Source organism: Dama dama, chromosome 5 (genome assembly GCF_033118175.1).
Source record: "Dama dama isolate Ldn47 chromosome 5, ASM3311817v1, whole genome shotgun sequence".
Taxonomy (NCBI): domain Eukaryota; kingdom Metazoa; phylum Chordata; class Mammalia; order Artiodactyla; family Cervidae; genus Dama; species Dama dama.
The window spans coordinates 123,825,797-123,840,222 of record NC_083685.1 but is presented as its reverse complement, the minus strand read 5'-3'; the positions used below and the strand labels follow the sequence as shown (position 1 = coordinate 123,840,222).

Genomic DNA, 14,426 nt, shown 5'->3' with positions numbered 1-14,426 from the left:
ACAGCATATGGGATCTTAGTTCCCCCACCAAGGATGAAACCCGAGACCTCTGAATTGGAAGTGTAGAGTCTTAACCACTGGACCACCAGGGAAGTTCCATCAGTGCCTTATAATGAAAGTGCCAGGTGCTCAGACACAGAGGAGAAGAGGCAAAAGGAAAGGCTTTAGGGAGGGGTTACAGGGCTTACTAGATGGACACGAGTTTGCATAAGCTCCAGGGGTTGGTGATGGACAGGGAAGGCTGGCATACTGCAGTGCATGGGGTCGAAAAGAGTTGGACACAAATGAGCGACTGAACTGAGCTGAACAGAGCTTACTTAACAGGCTGTCTTGTCACTGTTTACTTGTCAGTCCCATGCAGTAGGCTGAGCCCCTTGAAGGAAAATCTGTTTTTATAGAAAGGCTCTTCCCACACTCTTGTGCTAAATATGGTGTCTGAATAAATTACGGGGCTGCATAAATGTTTGCTGAGTTAACAAAGGAATGAATAAGTAAGCAGATAAAGGGGAGATGAAAGTAAAATCATTCTGAACAAAAGAAAGATTTACAGAAGATCTCGGATGGCAGGCTTTGAAGATGAAATCTTTCTCTGTTGCCACTGTTAGATTTTGAGCAAATGAGAGTCTGTGTGTGTGTGTGTGTGTGTGTTTGAAAGACAAATTTGCCAGTAGCATGGAGAGTGTCTTGGAAGAGGGAAGACTTGGAGGAGGGAGAAGCCAATTAAGATATGGAGAGCTTTGCCTCTCCAGATTGAAATGAAATATTTTAGAAATATGTAAGGCCGGATGATAGCTTTTGCAGATCCCTCTTTTTGGCTTGAAGTTTTCCCAGGTTGGGAATGATGCAATGATATTAGCTCAAAACCATGGGATGGCTGCCAGTGCTCAATGAAGAAACTGTGCCTGTAGGGTAACCTATATTTTTTGTACTTTTCCAGGCCGGAAACTTTGCCAGATGGTCCACGTCAGGAGAAACTGTCAGACGTTGCAAGGTTGCTTTTTACCCTTTTACTGCCAAATGAGAAAGTGATCTCTTCCAGAAGTGGGGGAGACTTGACATGTCCCAGGATCTGGCCAAGGTGGGCAGGGCATATGCCAAGGTGGGCAGGGCCACCAGAGAATCAGAACCCTATTGTGGTTTAGTCACTAAGTCGTGTCCAGCTCTTTTGCGACCCCATGTACTGTAACCCACCAGACTCCTTCGTCCACGGATTTCCCAGGCAAGAATACTGGGAGTGGGTTGCCATGTACTCCTTCAGGGAACCTTCCCGACCCAGGGATCAAACCTGCATCTCCTGCCTTGGCAGGAGGATTCTTTACCACTGAGCCACCAGGAAAGCCTAAGTGCTCTCAGCACAGCCTAAATATTTCACTGACCTTGAGATTTAGTAACGTTCAAAGGAGTCGTTCAGACTTGCCTCCTGTTTATTTCACTGTTGCAGGCAAGAGGTTGGGCCTGAAATGTTAGCCAAGACAATCACTTGCCTCCCAGTGTCCTTTCTGCAATGACCCTTCCTTTAATCCATACCCCCAATCCTCTTAGGTGTCAGCAACTTCCTGATCTTTCCTTGAGATGACTCTTGATATAGTGCTAAGATGGATGGAGAAGATGTGGTCAGAGGGACCAGTAACTGTGCCCGCAGCTCAGGTTAGTCCTGTTGGGGAAGATGTAACGGGCCAGAGGGTCTGTGTCCAGGTTGTGGATGCCACAGCCTGTTGTCAGCCAGGGGTGACCACCAGGAATGGCAGTTTCAGACTCAGGCTCCTAGTGGGGACTCAGCTGAGCTACCCAAAGGAACCAGAGTGTCTTGCTGTGGATGCCAGAGCTCGGCCATCCTCTGTCTCCATTCCAAAGGCACCTGATAAATTGCCTATACAAAGCACCCATCAGGGCTTCCATCCACCAAGTAAGAGGGACACAGACGCTCCTCAAGCCAGGGACTCAGTCAAGGTGTTTCAGAGACTCTCATAATATGACCTTAGAGAGTCTGTCTGAGGAAGAGAGCCCGTGTGCACCAGAAGACAGGAGCAGCAGGATGGTCTTTGCTGGGGCACTGCTGCTGCGCCAGGCCTGTCCTTTGCTCTGCTTACACACACACACACATATACACACACACACTACTGCACGCACACACACACTACTGCATGCACACAGCCTACTTCCAAGGAAGCATCTTTCAAGGAAGGATATTTGGTCTTCATCCTCTCCTCCTGCTCACCCCGGGTAGAGGATACATCATGACAATGGGAAAGCAGCAAGACAGAAGGAACCTATGTCCCTGATGATGAGACCAGAGGCCACCTGCATCCACATTCAGGTGGTCTTGGGGGAGTCGGCAGTTGACAGTGATCAGGGAGGTGTCATTCCCACCCTGGACTTTCCTGGACTTGATTCATGTTCGAGGGACACAGACTTCTATCTTGTCAAGGCACTTTTACTTTGGGCTTTTGGTCACTGGCAGCCAAATCTGATCCCGATATACTTTTCCACTGCTCACCTTTACGCCTCACCCAGCGTCTGACACATAATAAGAACACACTCCATGCACGTGTGTTAAAAGGACTGGATCTTTCTGCTTAACTCTGCAGCATGGTGTTCAGTGCTGTTTCTTATAGATTTTGGACATCTGCCCAATGGAACTGATTTTAAAACAATCAAACACACCATACCTTATGCATCTAGAGGAGTGTTACTCCCTTCCCAAGTCTATTCATCTTGGGAATCTGTTCATGTATCTTGATAATACTGCTTAAGGATACTGTTCATGTATATATATATTTTTAAAACTACCTTCTGTCACTGTACGTGCACAAGGTTTCACTGGAGACTTATCCCTGGTTTTGCTGTTGGGATTGTGTGACCCAGAACTGGACACTGAGCCCTCTGGATCAAAAGACTGCTTCAGGAATTGGCATGTGATCTAGGTCAGGCTTGTGGGATCTTGCCCGACCAGGGATTGAACCTGTGTCCCCTGCTTTAGCAGGTGGATTGTTAACCACTGGGCCACCAGGGAAGTTCATGTGAGGATTTCTACAATTTGGATTTTTCAAGAAAGTAATTTTATGTGTGAAAAAAATTTTCATTGAAGTATAAACATACATACAAAGCACACAAATTATAAGTGTATGGCTTAGTAAATTCCTCAGTCTCTTTTGATCTATAGTGTGGCCTTTATCCTATTTTTTTCCATTGTACTTTGATAAACAATGTATTTGTCCTGCAGCATTCCCCATGATGAATGCTTGGCTGATAATTTCCCCCTTGGTATCATTTAACATGTTGCTCTGTTCTCTATTTCCTGTAAATTGGTGGTTTCATCTAGAGCCTTATCAGATGACGTCAATTCTGGGGTGAGACCATTTCATAAGTGCTATTGTTTACTGGGTTGTCTCTTTCTCCCAGCACCTTTTGAAGGTGGATGTGATTTTTACAAACAGGCAAAAGCCAGTTCCTAGATGAGTGTAGTAAGCAGGGTAGGTGATCATGTTGGAAAATGATGGTTTGAGTTGAAAAACAAGGTGTGATCAAGTAATGAATGATTTTCTTGTGTGACTGGTAAACTGGCCCTGAAGGGAATTCTAAAACAGTTCCAAAAATGTGCTCTGCCCTGGCAGCGTCAAATGCATAGCCACCCAGAGTGACTAATGGGAACGGAACAACAGTGACATTGATGGAGAAACTGTATGTTGGCTATAAAACCAGCCTTGTTGTGTGGGTGGACGTGCGTGCTGTCCCTCTCTAGTCATTAACTCTTCCTAAGAACCCCCAGAGGTCTCAGTGTGTATCACACTTGTGCTTCGAAGTTGGAGCTCTCGCTGAAACTCCAGATCCACTTGGCTTAGTTCCATTGCAGAGCCTGGACATGTTGACAAGATGCTGCTTGATCCAACCCAGCCCCTCCCCAGCCCTGGTGTTTGCCTCATCTGCATTACTCGGCGAGAATGTGGTCCCGGCGCTGCAGAAGTCAACAAAAAACGAGGAAGCTCGGAGAGCCTCCAGCGCCGCTCAGACCAAGGGCAGGGCCTCTGGTTAGGAGGCCTAGCCAGGGCCGTGGGCGCCGGCAAAGCCGGAAGGCCCCAGCTGTCCTGATGCCTCGCAGACTTCCCAGTTTCAAGTCAGCGGAACTCCCCCGGGTGCCGGCTCATCGCCCGCCTTTTTTTTTTTTTTTTTTTTTTGTCTCGGCCACCTCCGCTGGGCTACTCGCGGGCCCCGCCCCCTACCCGAGACACGCCCCCTGACGCAACCCTGGGCGGGGCCAGGCGCCTGTGGCCCTCAACGCTTCTGGGCGGACGCTGGTTCCGAGCTCCGCCCACGTCCGCCTGGCCCGGAGTCGGCGCCTGCGCAGTTCGGCTGAGTCCCGTTGTCAGCCCTTCCCCCCCTCCCTAGCAACCGTCCTCGCGCCCGCCTCCCTCCTCGGCCGCCTTCGCGCACGCGCTCCCCTTCCGGCCTCCTGGCCCCGCCCTCCCCGTCACCCGTAACAACCACTCGAGCCTCGCCGGGCCCCTCCCGCTCCCGCCCCCGCCGCCCCCCCGGCCCACTCCCCGGAACCGGCGGCGGAGCTGCTGCCGGCCGGCAGTGGAACGGCGACGGCGCCACGGAGCCGCAGTCATGAGCGCCCTCGGCCGCCCCGCGTCCCCGGCCCGGCTTTTCTGACGAGAGGTAGGCGCGCATCTCCGCGGCGGGCTTCGAGCGCGCCCCCCGGTCCGGCCCCTGCGGGCGGCGCAGGGCTCTCGCGGCCGCCTCTCCGCCTAGCCCACCCTTCCCCGGCCCCTCGGCTCCGCTCGGCTCGCCTCAGCTCCGCGGCCCGGGTCGGGAGTGGGCCTTCCTCTTGCCCCGTCTACCCCACCCCCCCCCGCCACGTGAGGCTCCTACAGTATTGGGTCGCCCCCTCCCCGCCCCCATCACCCCCGATCTTCCCACCCCGGAGACCCCCCTTTCCTGGGGGAAAGGGAGTTTGGGTTCCCAGCCGGCCCCCCTGGTGCATCTCCCTGGCTCTCCCCGGGACTAGGGGCCCGAGAAACCGCCGCGCCGGGACCCCCCCCCGCCAGATGGAGCCGAGGGCAGGGCCGCCCCTCCAGCCTGCTTGGGGTGTACTCGTTGAGTCCGGCCATTGGCTAATTTTAAAGCACCGATTGTCATGCAATAGAGGGCTGCCTTGGTCCACGGTGCCGCTTGGCCGTAGTAACTCCGGATTCCCACGTAGGACGTTCGTTTGGACCAGAGCATCCGAAGCTGGGAATTGGCAGGAGTTCAGAAGCTCGGGAATTACCAGATTCTTGAGCGTAGTCGCTTCGGGTTCTGCCAGGCAGTGGAATCCCGAATAGGTGTTACGGAGTCTTAACCGCGCAGTCCTCTTTTTTATTTTTTTAAACGTTGTCTCCCCATCCCTACAATCCCCTTACATACCCAGTAAGTATCCTCTCCTTCTGTGGGAGATAGCCTAAAATTAAATTTTTCTAGTTAAAAATTTAAAAGGTTATCGAATTCCTGCTGTGCACCAGCATTATCAGGTTGGCAAAACTAAACAGAACTCGATCCCAGCGCACCAGGACCTACCAGTCCCAGAATCAAGATTAATGACGGCATTCCAGTTGACTGTGGTGGATTCAGGAGTTTTGACTCTGAGTCTCCTGATTTTAGAGCTGGAAGTCTTACAGTGTTGGATCTGAGTCCCGGCAAAGTCAAATGACTTGCTTGAGGTCGCCCCGAGTTACTCTAGCAGTTTTTCACACTGCCAGATATAGCTGTTTGCTGCCAGAACCTGGTCTTTCTTAGAGGTATGCGAAACATACCAGAGGAAGTTCCAGATCTGTTTAAATGTAATTAATATGGGTAGGAATCTTATGAAATAAAATACACCTTTGTAATTTTTTCTTTTGTTACAGCTAGACTTTGGGCTCCTTGAGGATATTCCGTTTTGTACTTTTGAATATTCTCTCATTGTACTCAGCATAAAATAACTTTCTTAATGATTATCCTCAGCAGGACAGGTAGGCTCTTTGGATTTATTTTTCTTCCTCCCTTTTAAATAGGGAAGTGAAGTCCGTATACAGGGCTCCAAATAAAAGTGTGTTTTTCAGAAAAATCCAGTTTAGGCTGGGGCCAGCCTCTGAATGTGCCCCTGGCAGAAGGATTCTTGACGGATGAAGTGGGCTTGAACACTTAGTTGATTGCGTCCTGGTATTACAGCTCTTTGAGGCTGAAAAAGTCAATGGAGCCTCTAGCCAGAGGGCTTAGAGTGTCTGCCATTTGAAGACTGGTCCCTGAAGTTGTTGTAGCCTGTGCAGTTAGAAAATGGAGATTGACAAGTTTCCTTTGAAAATAGCTTTTGAGGAGTATCCCATAATTTAAGAAACAGTAGTAGTTTTTTTTTCCACTTGTATTTTTGTGTGTCCTGGGCTTAATATCTTGAAGTGCTACCATTTTTTTTTGGCTTCTCCTGGAAGTTGAAGAGAAAATGATTCAAGAACTAATTGTATAGGTTATTAGAATAATTGAATCATGGCATTTCACTTGCTGGAAAGGAAGGACCCAGGGCAGCCCCGGGAGAAGCGGTGAGGCTGGTAAGGTAATTGATCCTCCAGCCCTCAGACCAGCGCTCCTTCCCTGTCTCCACTTGGACTTTCTTCACCTTTTCTTCCTGCCTTCCTGTCTTCCCTTGCCCTTGTATAATTAAGCATCATCTTTTGACTTTTGTGTGCATAGAATTGTGACCTATTGAGGTTCTTTAGACTGTAGTATGTTGTGTAAATGCAAATTTTTTCCATATCATGGTTATTTATCACAAATGTTTGTGTTTTGCAGGTGTGAAAGGATTGCTGTTTTATTGCAATCATGGTGCAAAAATACCAGTCACCAGTGAGGGTGTATAAACACCCCTTTGAACTAATTATGGCTGTAAGTACTTTTCAGTTTACTCTATGGCTTCTTATCTTCTTCGGTGTCCAAATTTGACTATCTGTTGCTCCGCTTTTACATATTCTGTTTTTATGCTTATGAACTTTCACAAGTCTGTGAAATTGTTTTTAAACTATAAGTCTCTGAAAATCAAAATCTGCATTTTTTTTTTAAATTTATCTCAGGGTTATGTGTGAATTTCAGTCAATTCTCCTTTTGAAAATACAGAAGTGGGATTGTGACTAAATAATTCTTCCTCTGGATTTTGCTCTTTTTTTGTTTAAGTAGAAAAGGGATGTGAAGAGTGGTATTTTTCTTCTGCTGCTCATTTAGATTGAGGGTGAATTCACTATATGAAGCTGAGCACTGAAGGATGGAGCTTAATTTACAGGATTCTAAGGACTGTGCTGAAATGAGCTTCCTCCGCTAATATTAAATTCTTGAGTCATATTAGATTTCTACAAATGGGGTAATTAAAAGTCTTAATTTTCTTTGTTGTTAACCTAAAGAGATTGGCTCGAAATAATCATTTCATTAGAGGCCAAAAAAAAAAAAGAAAACCCCAGACAAACTTTTTCCAATCTCTTTTAGATTACTGTAAGGTATTCTTTCCCTTGGCTTCAGCTCATGTACTTTTTCAGCTGGTCAGAACTCTGGATCCAGTTTGACTTTATGGCATTTCTTACTGCGTTCTTTCAGTTTCTAAGTGAGCAATTCTTTTTGCTAAGAGTCGGACATGACTTAGCAGCTGAACAGCAACAAATCCTTTCCCTTCCCTGTCTCTTTTGTGTTACTGTTAAGGTGTGATATATGACTGAAGGATGCCTTGGTCATGAAATACACCCTGATGAAAGTGCCAGTCTGAACTGGAACCTTTCAGCCCAATGAGAGACCCTCAGCTCCTCCCGGTCCCGTGTAGTCAGCCCCTGTTTTGACTCTGACCGGAGATGATTTTCTGTGTCTGTTCTGTGTACAAAAACTCAAGTGTTTTTGCATCTGGCTGGCTGCTCAACATCGTTTGTGAGATTTATCCAGATCAATTTAGTTTTGGAAAACAAAACTCAGGTCCTCTCAAGGGAACAATTTAGATTTAGGGCGTCTGTTTCTTAAATTGAGGTGTAATTTACAGACAGTGAAATGATCACGTTAGGTTTACAGTTTGATCAGTGTTGACAGAGAGTGACATGGATCTCTGTCAAGATGCAGAACCATTCCCTCCTTTACCGCAGAAGGTTCCCTGGTGCCCCTTCTCTGTCAGGTGTGAGATTTGTGTGTGTGTGTGTTGGGGGGTAATTTTTACTTCTGTATTTTCCTTCAGTTCTAGGACTGTTCACTGTTTTATGTTAATGGCTTACTGGGAAGGTTTGCTTCCTGTTTGCTGGGTCGGTCGTTTGGTCATAAAAAGCAGAGATCCACTCTGGCCTGAGAGGAGGGGATATTGTTGTTGGAACACACGCTGTGTGTGATGGGATCGTGCAGAAATCCAGGAATGTGAGCTTGCACGGGCTGAGCTCCAGGAACCTGGCTTGGGGAGAGGGGGTTGTTCCCAGAAGCAGTTGTCCCCGGAACTTCACCCTTCACCCCGGGACTCTGCCTTCACCGCTGGCTGCTTCACGCTCTCCTACCTTCCCCTCTCCTGTGGTTTCAGCTCACATGCTTTTTCAGCTGGTCAGAACTCTGGCCCCTGTTTGACTTTGTGGCATTTCTTGTTGCCTTCTTTCAGTTTCTAAGTGAACAGTTCTTTTCGCATTTTCTAGTTCAGATTCTAGAGATACTTGATCTGATCCTCCCCGCCGCCCACTCCGGTCCCAGGATGCTGGCTGGCCTGTGGATTCCTTGTGGGGCTTGGTTCCCTGTCCCTTCCTGGGTGGCAGGGGCTGGTGGTGCTAGGAGATTAGTGTGGGGCAGTGGAGGATAGTGAGCCTGGGAGATGCTCCAGGGTGGAGGGGACAGGCGTGGGACTGGTGCCTTATGTTTTCTATTATGTTAAGGACGATTTTTAAATGTTGCTGCAACCCTGATCATTTGAGGCAAAAGCTAGTCTCTTAGGCAAACACTTGATAATAAAGAGGTATTTTGCTTGCCTACTGTTCAGCTTCCTTATTTTCCTTCCTTTACGGTTTTCAAAATGCTATAGTTTGCCTTGTCACATTTATGCAGGGATTTACAGAAGAATTTGAAATTGAAATTCTCAGCCACCCCTCAATCTTTTAAAATTAACTGGTTTTTCACTCGCTTCTGTTTTAAGCAGTAGTAAAATTTTTGACTTGGAAGAAATTATTTTTTAACCTGAAAATGAAATATATTACCCTTTTCCTTCCAGAGTTAGGTAGAAACTAGAATGTAAAGTCTAGTGATTTTTGTGGTGTCCCTTGCGCTTTTCTCACTGTAATTGTACGACATAAAATCCTCAGTATTTTCCTTGCTTTATTTTTCTCTTATTGAGGAAAAACAGAAGTACAAAAGAGTTACTCTAAAATATTCTTTTCAGTTTATTCAGAGTGAGCAGAGGCATTCAGTTAATGCAAGAACAGAACTATAATTTGAACAGAAATATTTTTGAGACCCTCCAAAAGTGACTGTGCTTCAGTAGTCACAGAAGTGAACAGTGATAGGAGTGTTCGTCAGGTGGTCAGTTTGTGGTATTCACAGGTGGATCCAAGTCCTGATTTACAGGGTCCTGTGACGACCATGGAAGGAAATGCCGTGCCATCCACTTAAAGCCTCTATTTCTCTTAACCAAGAGTTTTGCTGTAATTTAGAATTGCCAGAATATGAGGTGGGAAGTGCCTATGTCAGTAGTAGGTACACGGTAGGTATCAAGTAAGTTAATTATTTTGATTGATTTAATGACAATCTACCATTTGTTTGGGGGTCAGTATACTTGGTAGAATTAAAAAATCGTCTTGAGTGTTAATGGTAAACAAGCAAAACTGAAGTGAAGGTGTTTCAGCAGGCATTTGTGGCATCCGAGGGGCGTTCTATTGTCAGATGTGAGCCCAGAAACAATGGTTGACGCTTTGGTGAGTTGAGAAGCCCCCCGGCTGAGCCCCCTTTGAGGGCGAGGAGTCTGAGGCTCTGGGAGGAGAGAGCTTGCGCAGGTAGTTGGGGTAGAGTTTGGTGTTCTTTTTATTAGAATGTGTATCCTGGAATGTTTGTGGAGGGTTCTTGTCCTTGAAGAGTGACCTTTCCAGGCTCAACCAGAAATGTGTCTCGGTGCTGCTCTGCCCAACCTTAATCCGTGAAGGGCATTCCAGTCGCTTGTGGTCTCCCCGGCCTAGTGAGGTGACCGCCGAGAATGGACTTGGGTGGCAGGTGTGGTTCTGAGATGCCTGGATTTGAGTGTTTCATTTGGAAAGTTCTGAGATAAAACACTGATTTCAGAGCGTAAACATTTTCAGGTCCAGCTTCCTTCCTCCTGGCATTCATGGTGTTTCACAAGTGATACAGAGGAGAGTGCGTCCTTGGAGCAGCGTTCAGTGTGGGGTGTAAAGGGGGGGTCAGGGTGCAGGCGAGACTGAGGGAGAGGAGGAACCAGGAGCCATGCCTCTGGTCACGGCGGCAGGGAGGCACGGACCCGGTCTCTGATGCTTTTCTCGCCCGGGACAGCTGCCCCTGGACTGCTGGAGCACGTGGTGGTGGAGGCCCTGCTGCTAATCTTGTGCAGCCCCGTTTTATTTCTTTCTTTCTTTGGCTGCCCTGGGTCTTCCTTGCAGCATGCAGGATCTTTAGTTGTGGCATTGTGAACTCTTAGTTGCAGCATGTGGAATCCCATTCCTTGACCAGGGATCAAACCCCAGGCCTCCTCTGTTGGGAGCGCGGAATCTCAGCTACTGGACCACCAGGGAAGTCCCAAGCCCTGTTTCTCCATGGGCTTCCTGTCACCTGACAGATCTGCTCACGTCCACTCCCCGAGTTCCCTGTTCTGTCCATCCTGTCTTGCGCTCGCAGACCCCATTGGCCATCTGGATCCCTCGCCGACGCATCTTCTAGATGGTGCCCTCAAGTCACAGCTCTGTGCCTTCCTCTCCTGAGCACCGCCTTCGGTCCAGCCTTCGGAGGGAGTGCCAGAGTTGTCCTTTTTTCACTCACGCATTCATCTCTTTGGGCCGTCCTGCGTCCTCTTGCCAGACACGGTTTCCACCTGTCAGCCCTCTGGTGAATTGATCGCTCTTATCAGTCACATCTGTTCTAAACTGCTTTGCATTTTCTCCGAGGCCCTTCATATCCTACTTTCCCTGTTGAAGCTTATTTCATAATTATGCCAGCGTGACTTCCCAGCCTGAATGTTTCCATCTATTCTGTGCTGTCCCTGTTTGCCACTATGTCTTTTCCGGCCCCCCACCCGCTTCCTTTCAACACTCCCTTCCTTGCCTTAGATGTTCACCCCGTCTAGTCTTGACCTTAACTGGCCCACCCCTTCCCTGATGGCAGCTGAGAAGCCCTTCGTGTTTCTCTCCCTCTTCTCACTCCTCCTTCACGGTGCAGTCAGGGGTAGGTAGGTAGTTTCTTTTGTTCTCCAAGGTGCCCGAGTATTGCTCTCTAACTACTGTGTATGTTCCTCAAGGGCAGAGACTTTGGTTTTTCCCTTGTTCCCTCCGGTGTTGGTACCAGGCGCACGTGGGCACTCAGATATGTTTGATTGGCTGGTGTCCGTTTGTTCACTTGAGCTTTCCGTGTGAGGACTTGGGAGGTAGGTCTGATGGTTGAAGCTCAGATCTGTGATCTGTCTTCAGACAAGGGCTCTATGTTTTCCCCATGGAAGAGAAGTAGCATGCTGTGAGCCTTCAATTAACCAATGCCTCCTGGAAGAGCAAAGCCCTTTTGTGATGAAGTTGGCTTTTTTTTTTTTTAAACACCGTCATAAATTATGCAGAACCCATTTGACAAATTCTGTAGTAGTTTAAGCAGTATGCTTTTACAGGTTGAGTAACCAAAAAGCCCTCTTTTTAAGCGTGCACTTGCTGATGGAGTGGCTTCCACAACAGCATTTGCTTCTGTTCCTCTCATTCTCTTGCTTCCCTTTGGTTTGGTTTGTTTTCTGGTTTGTTCCTTTCCTTTCCTCTTTCCTCAGCTATTTCATGTCTTGCCCCCTAGACTAGGGGATGAAAGGAGAAGATTTGCTGTGATGCTGGCTGCAGGGTTGGGCTCTGCCACAGACTCGCTCTGTAACTAGTGACTAGGCGGGTCACTTGTGTAGACTGTTGGGAGGTCTGGAGACCTGGCAGTGGGAGAGGCAGGGCGTGGAAACATCCATGGCCTCCCCCTTCCCTTTCTGAAAGCCGGCCCCTGTCCCACGCCCAAATGCAAGGTGAAATGAATCAGCAGAGTCGTTTGTTGACGTGTGAACTATGAATGTGTGTCTCTTTAAAATAGACCTTTGTATTTATATGTAAACTTTACTTCATCCATTCAGTTTATGCATCAGGACAGTTGGGGAGACGTGGGGGACCCTGAGGAGTGCTTGTGTATTGCAGCGCTGTTTAAGGAGGGCTGTACACCAAATGCAGTCCAGTCCGCTCTTTCTGGGGTTGAGGGCAAGGTGTGCAGAAATCTGAGAGGTAGACCCACCCCCGTGCAGCTGTTTCCAGGCTGTTCCTCTGTCCTGCGGGAGCCCATCTGGCTTTGTCCTCTTGCTCCGAGGCAGGTGGCTGCCCCCTGAAGCCCCATGTGCCCATCCACCCCTCCTCCTTGCCCAAAGATACCTGGAGCCCCCATCCTCTCTTTCCTGATTTTGTTTTCTTCTACTGATCTGAGTCCCATGCATATTTGGTTTGTACCTTTACTTTAGTTATGAAATACTTTCATTCCGTCTTTTGTTTTTCTTTTCGAAGCACATTCTCTGCCTCTCATCCTAGATTTTATCCCTGAGCCTTTTTATGCTTTCCAAGTTTCTGACAATTAGGTGTGTTGTTGAAATACATCTTTTTCATTAATGGAGGTATTGTTATATCTTCAGTCAGCCTAGTATGCAATAGAATTTACTTTTACTCGAAGGAATAAGCAGTCTGCATTTGGGGGTCACCAGCTTAAAAAGTTCTGTTCAGTCTCGGAGTGGGGAGAAACAGGCCAGTTTCTCTGTTGATGCATTAAGGGTCCCGGTCAGTTTATTAATAGTGAGGGAGATTGTCCTCTTTCATTTATCAAGTTTTTGAATGCCGTAGTGTAAATTCTGTTCCATTTACTAAAACCTGGAATGTGGTCAAATTTACTTAGCTTTGACAATGAGCAACCATAGTATGCTTCCATCACACAATATTTTGTATAGAACCAGGCTTTTTCTCTTCTCCTAAACCCACTCTCCCAACACATTATGCCTCCTGACTTTTCTTTTAATGTGCTAGGGTGAAGACAGCTGTGGTTCAGTAGGGGATATTTCAAGAAGAAATAAAGCAGGATCTGATTCAGCTCCTTGCCTTCTTGATTTACCTGTTTTTGTTAAGAAAAAAAAAAGAAAGAAAAGGGTAAACCTTGTCTTATAGAAACTTCAAGTATGCAGAAGTAGAAAGGAAGGTTTGATAAATACCTGCTTGCCCATGGCGTAGCTCCGAAAGCATCAACATTTTGCCAGTTTGTTTCATTTATTCTTTCCGCTTTCCTCCTGCTGGTGTATATAAAAAGCAGATTTCAGGCATCTTGTTAATTCATCCTGAAACATAGCTCGCACTGTAAAGACTAAAAAAAACTATTTAGCTGCATCAAGTCTCTCATTGTGGCACTTGGGCTTCTCTCTAGTTGTGGTGCGCTGTGGGATCTTGGTTCCCCATTCAGGGATTGAACCCACGTCCCCTACACTGGACCACCAGGGAAGTCCCAGGACCTTTTTCTTTTTAAAAGGTAACCACCGTGTCATTATCACACCTGAGAAGAGTACTGATAATTCCTTGACATCACCCAGTGCCAAATCCATGTTTAGACTTTCTCTGCTAACACAATGTCTTTTTTTTTTTTAACCTTGTTTGGATCCTCCTTCAGATGAACCTTAGTGTTCAGTTATTGTGTGTCTTCAGCTGCCTCTGTTCCCTCACATCCTCCTCTCCCTTTGTTTCCTTTTGTGTCATCGCTTTGTTTCAGAAACTGGGTCATTTGTCCTTTTCAATTACCTTAACATTTTGCTGATTTAATTGTTCATTACAGCCAGTTGGCACGGGAGGAGTCACAGACCTCAAGTCAGTCAGTTCAGCTACTTTTTGGCAGCTTTGTCTAAACATTTGCTGATACTGCTGATAGATATTGAAGCCAGCGATTATCCTTTGTAATTTTGAGTCGCAAATAGGATGCAAAGCATTTTTTCTCAACTTAAACTGGGTCTTCCCAAACCCACTTCGTTGATCCTACTGTCTACAGAGAGCAGTTGAAGGGAGTTAATTTATTGGCAGATCTGACCAAGAGGCTCCCTATGTAGCGTCTGTGGTAAGCACTTGGGGACCACCGAGGTGCAAGGAGGGGTCCCAGGCACCCTGGCCTGTCCTTTGTCCGTGGTTTTTGCTTTACAGCCCTGGATGGGGGTGTCAGTCTGGTTTGGGAAG

General features: G+C 47.4%; 1 protein-coding gene across 1 annotated transcript in view; it reads left to right on the top strand.

The window, feature by feature from the left end:
* The first annotated feature begins 4,527 nt into the window (after positions 1 to 4,527).
* The window catches only part of SEC14L1 (SEC14 like lipid binding 1), a 46,947-nt gene continuing 37,048 nt past the window's right edge, over positions 4,528 to 14,426 (top strand). The window contains exons 1-2 of the mRNA XM_061144722.1: positions 4,528 to 4,659; positions 6,805 to 6,897. Coding sequence (XP_061000705.1) covers positions 6,835 to 6,897 — 63 coding nt within the window. The 5' untranslated portion in view covers positions 4,528 to 4,659; positions 6,805 to 6,834. The remainder of the gene's footprint in view (positions 4,660 to 6,804; positions 6,898 to 14,426) is intronic.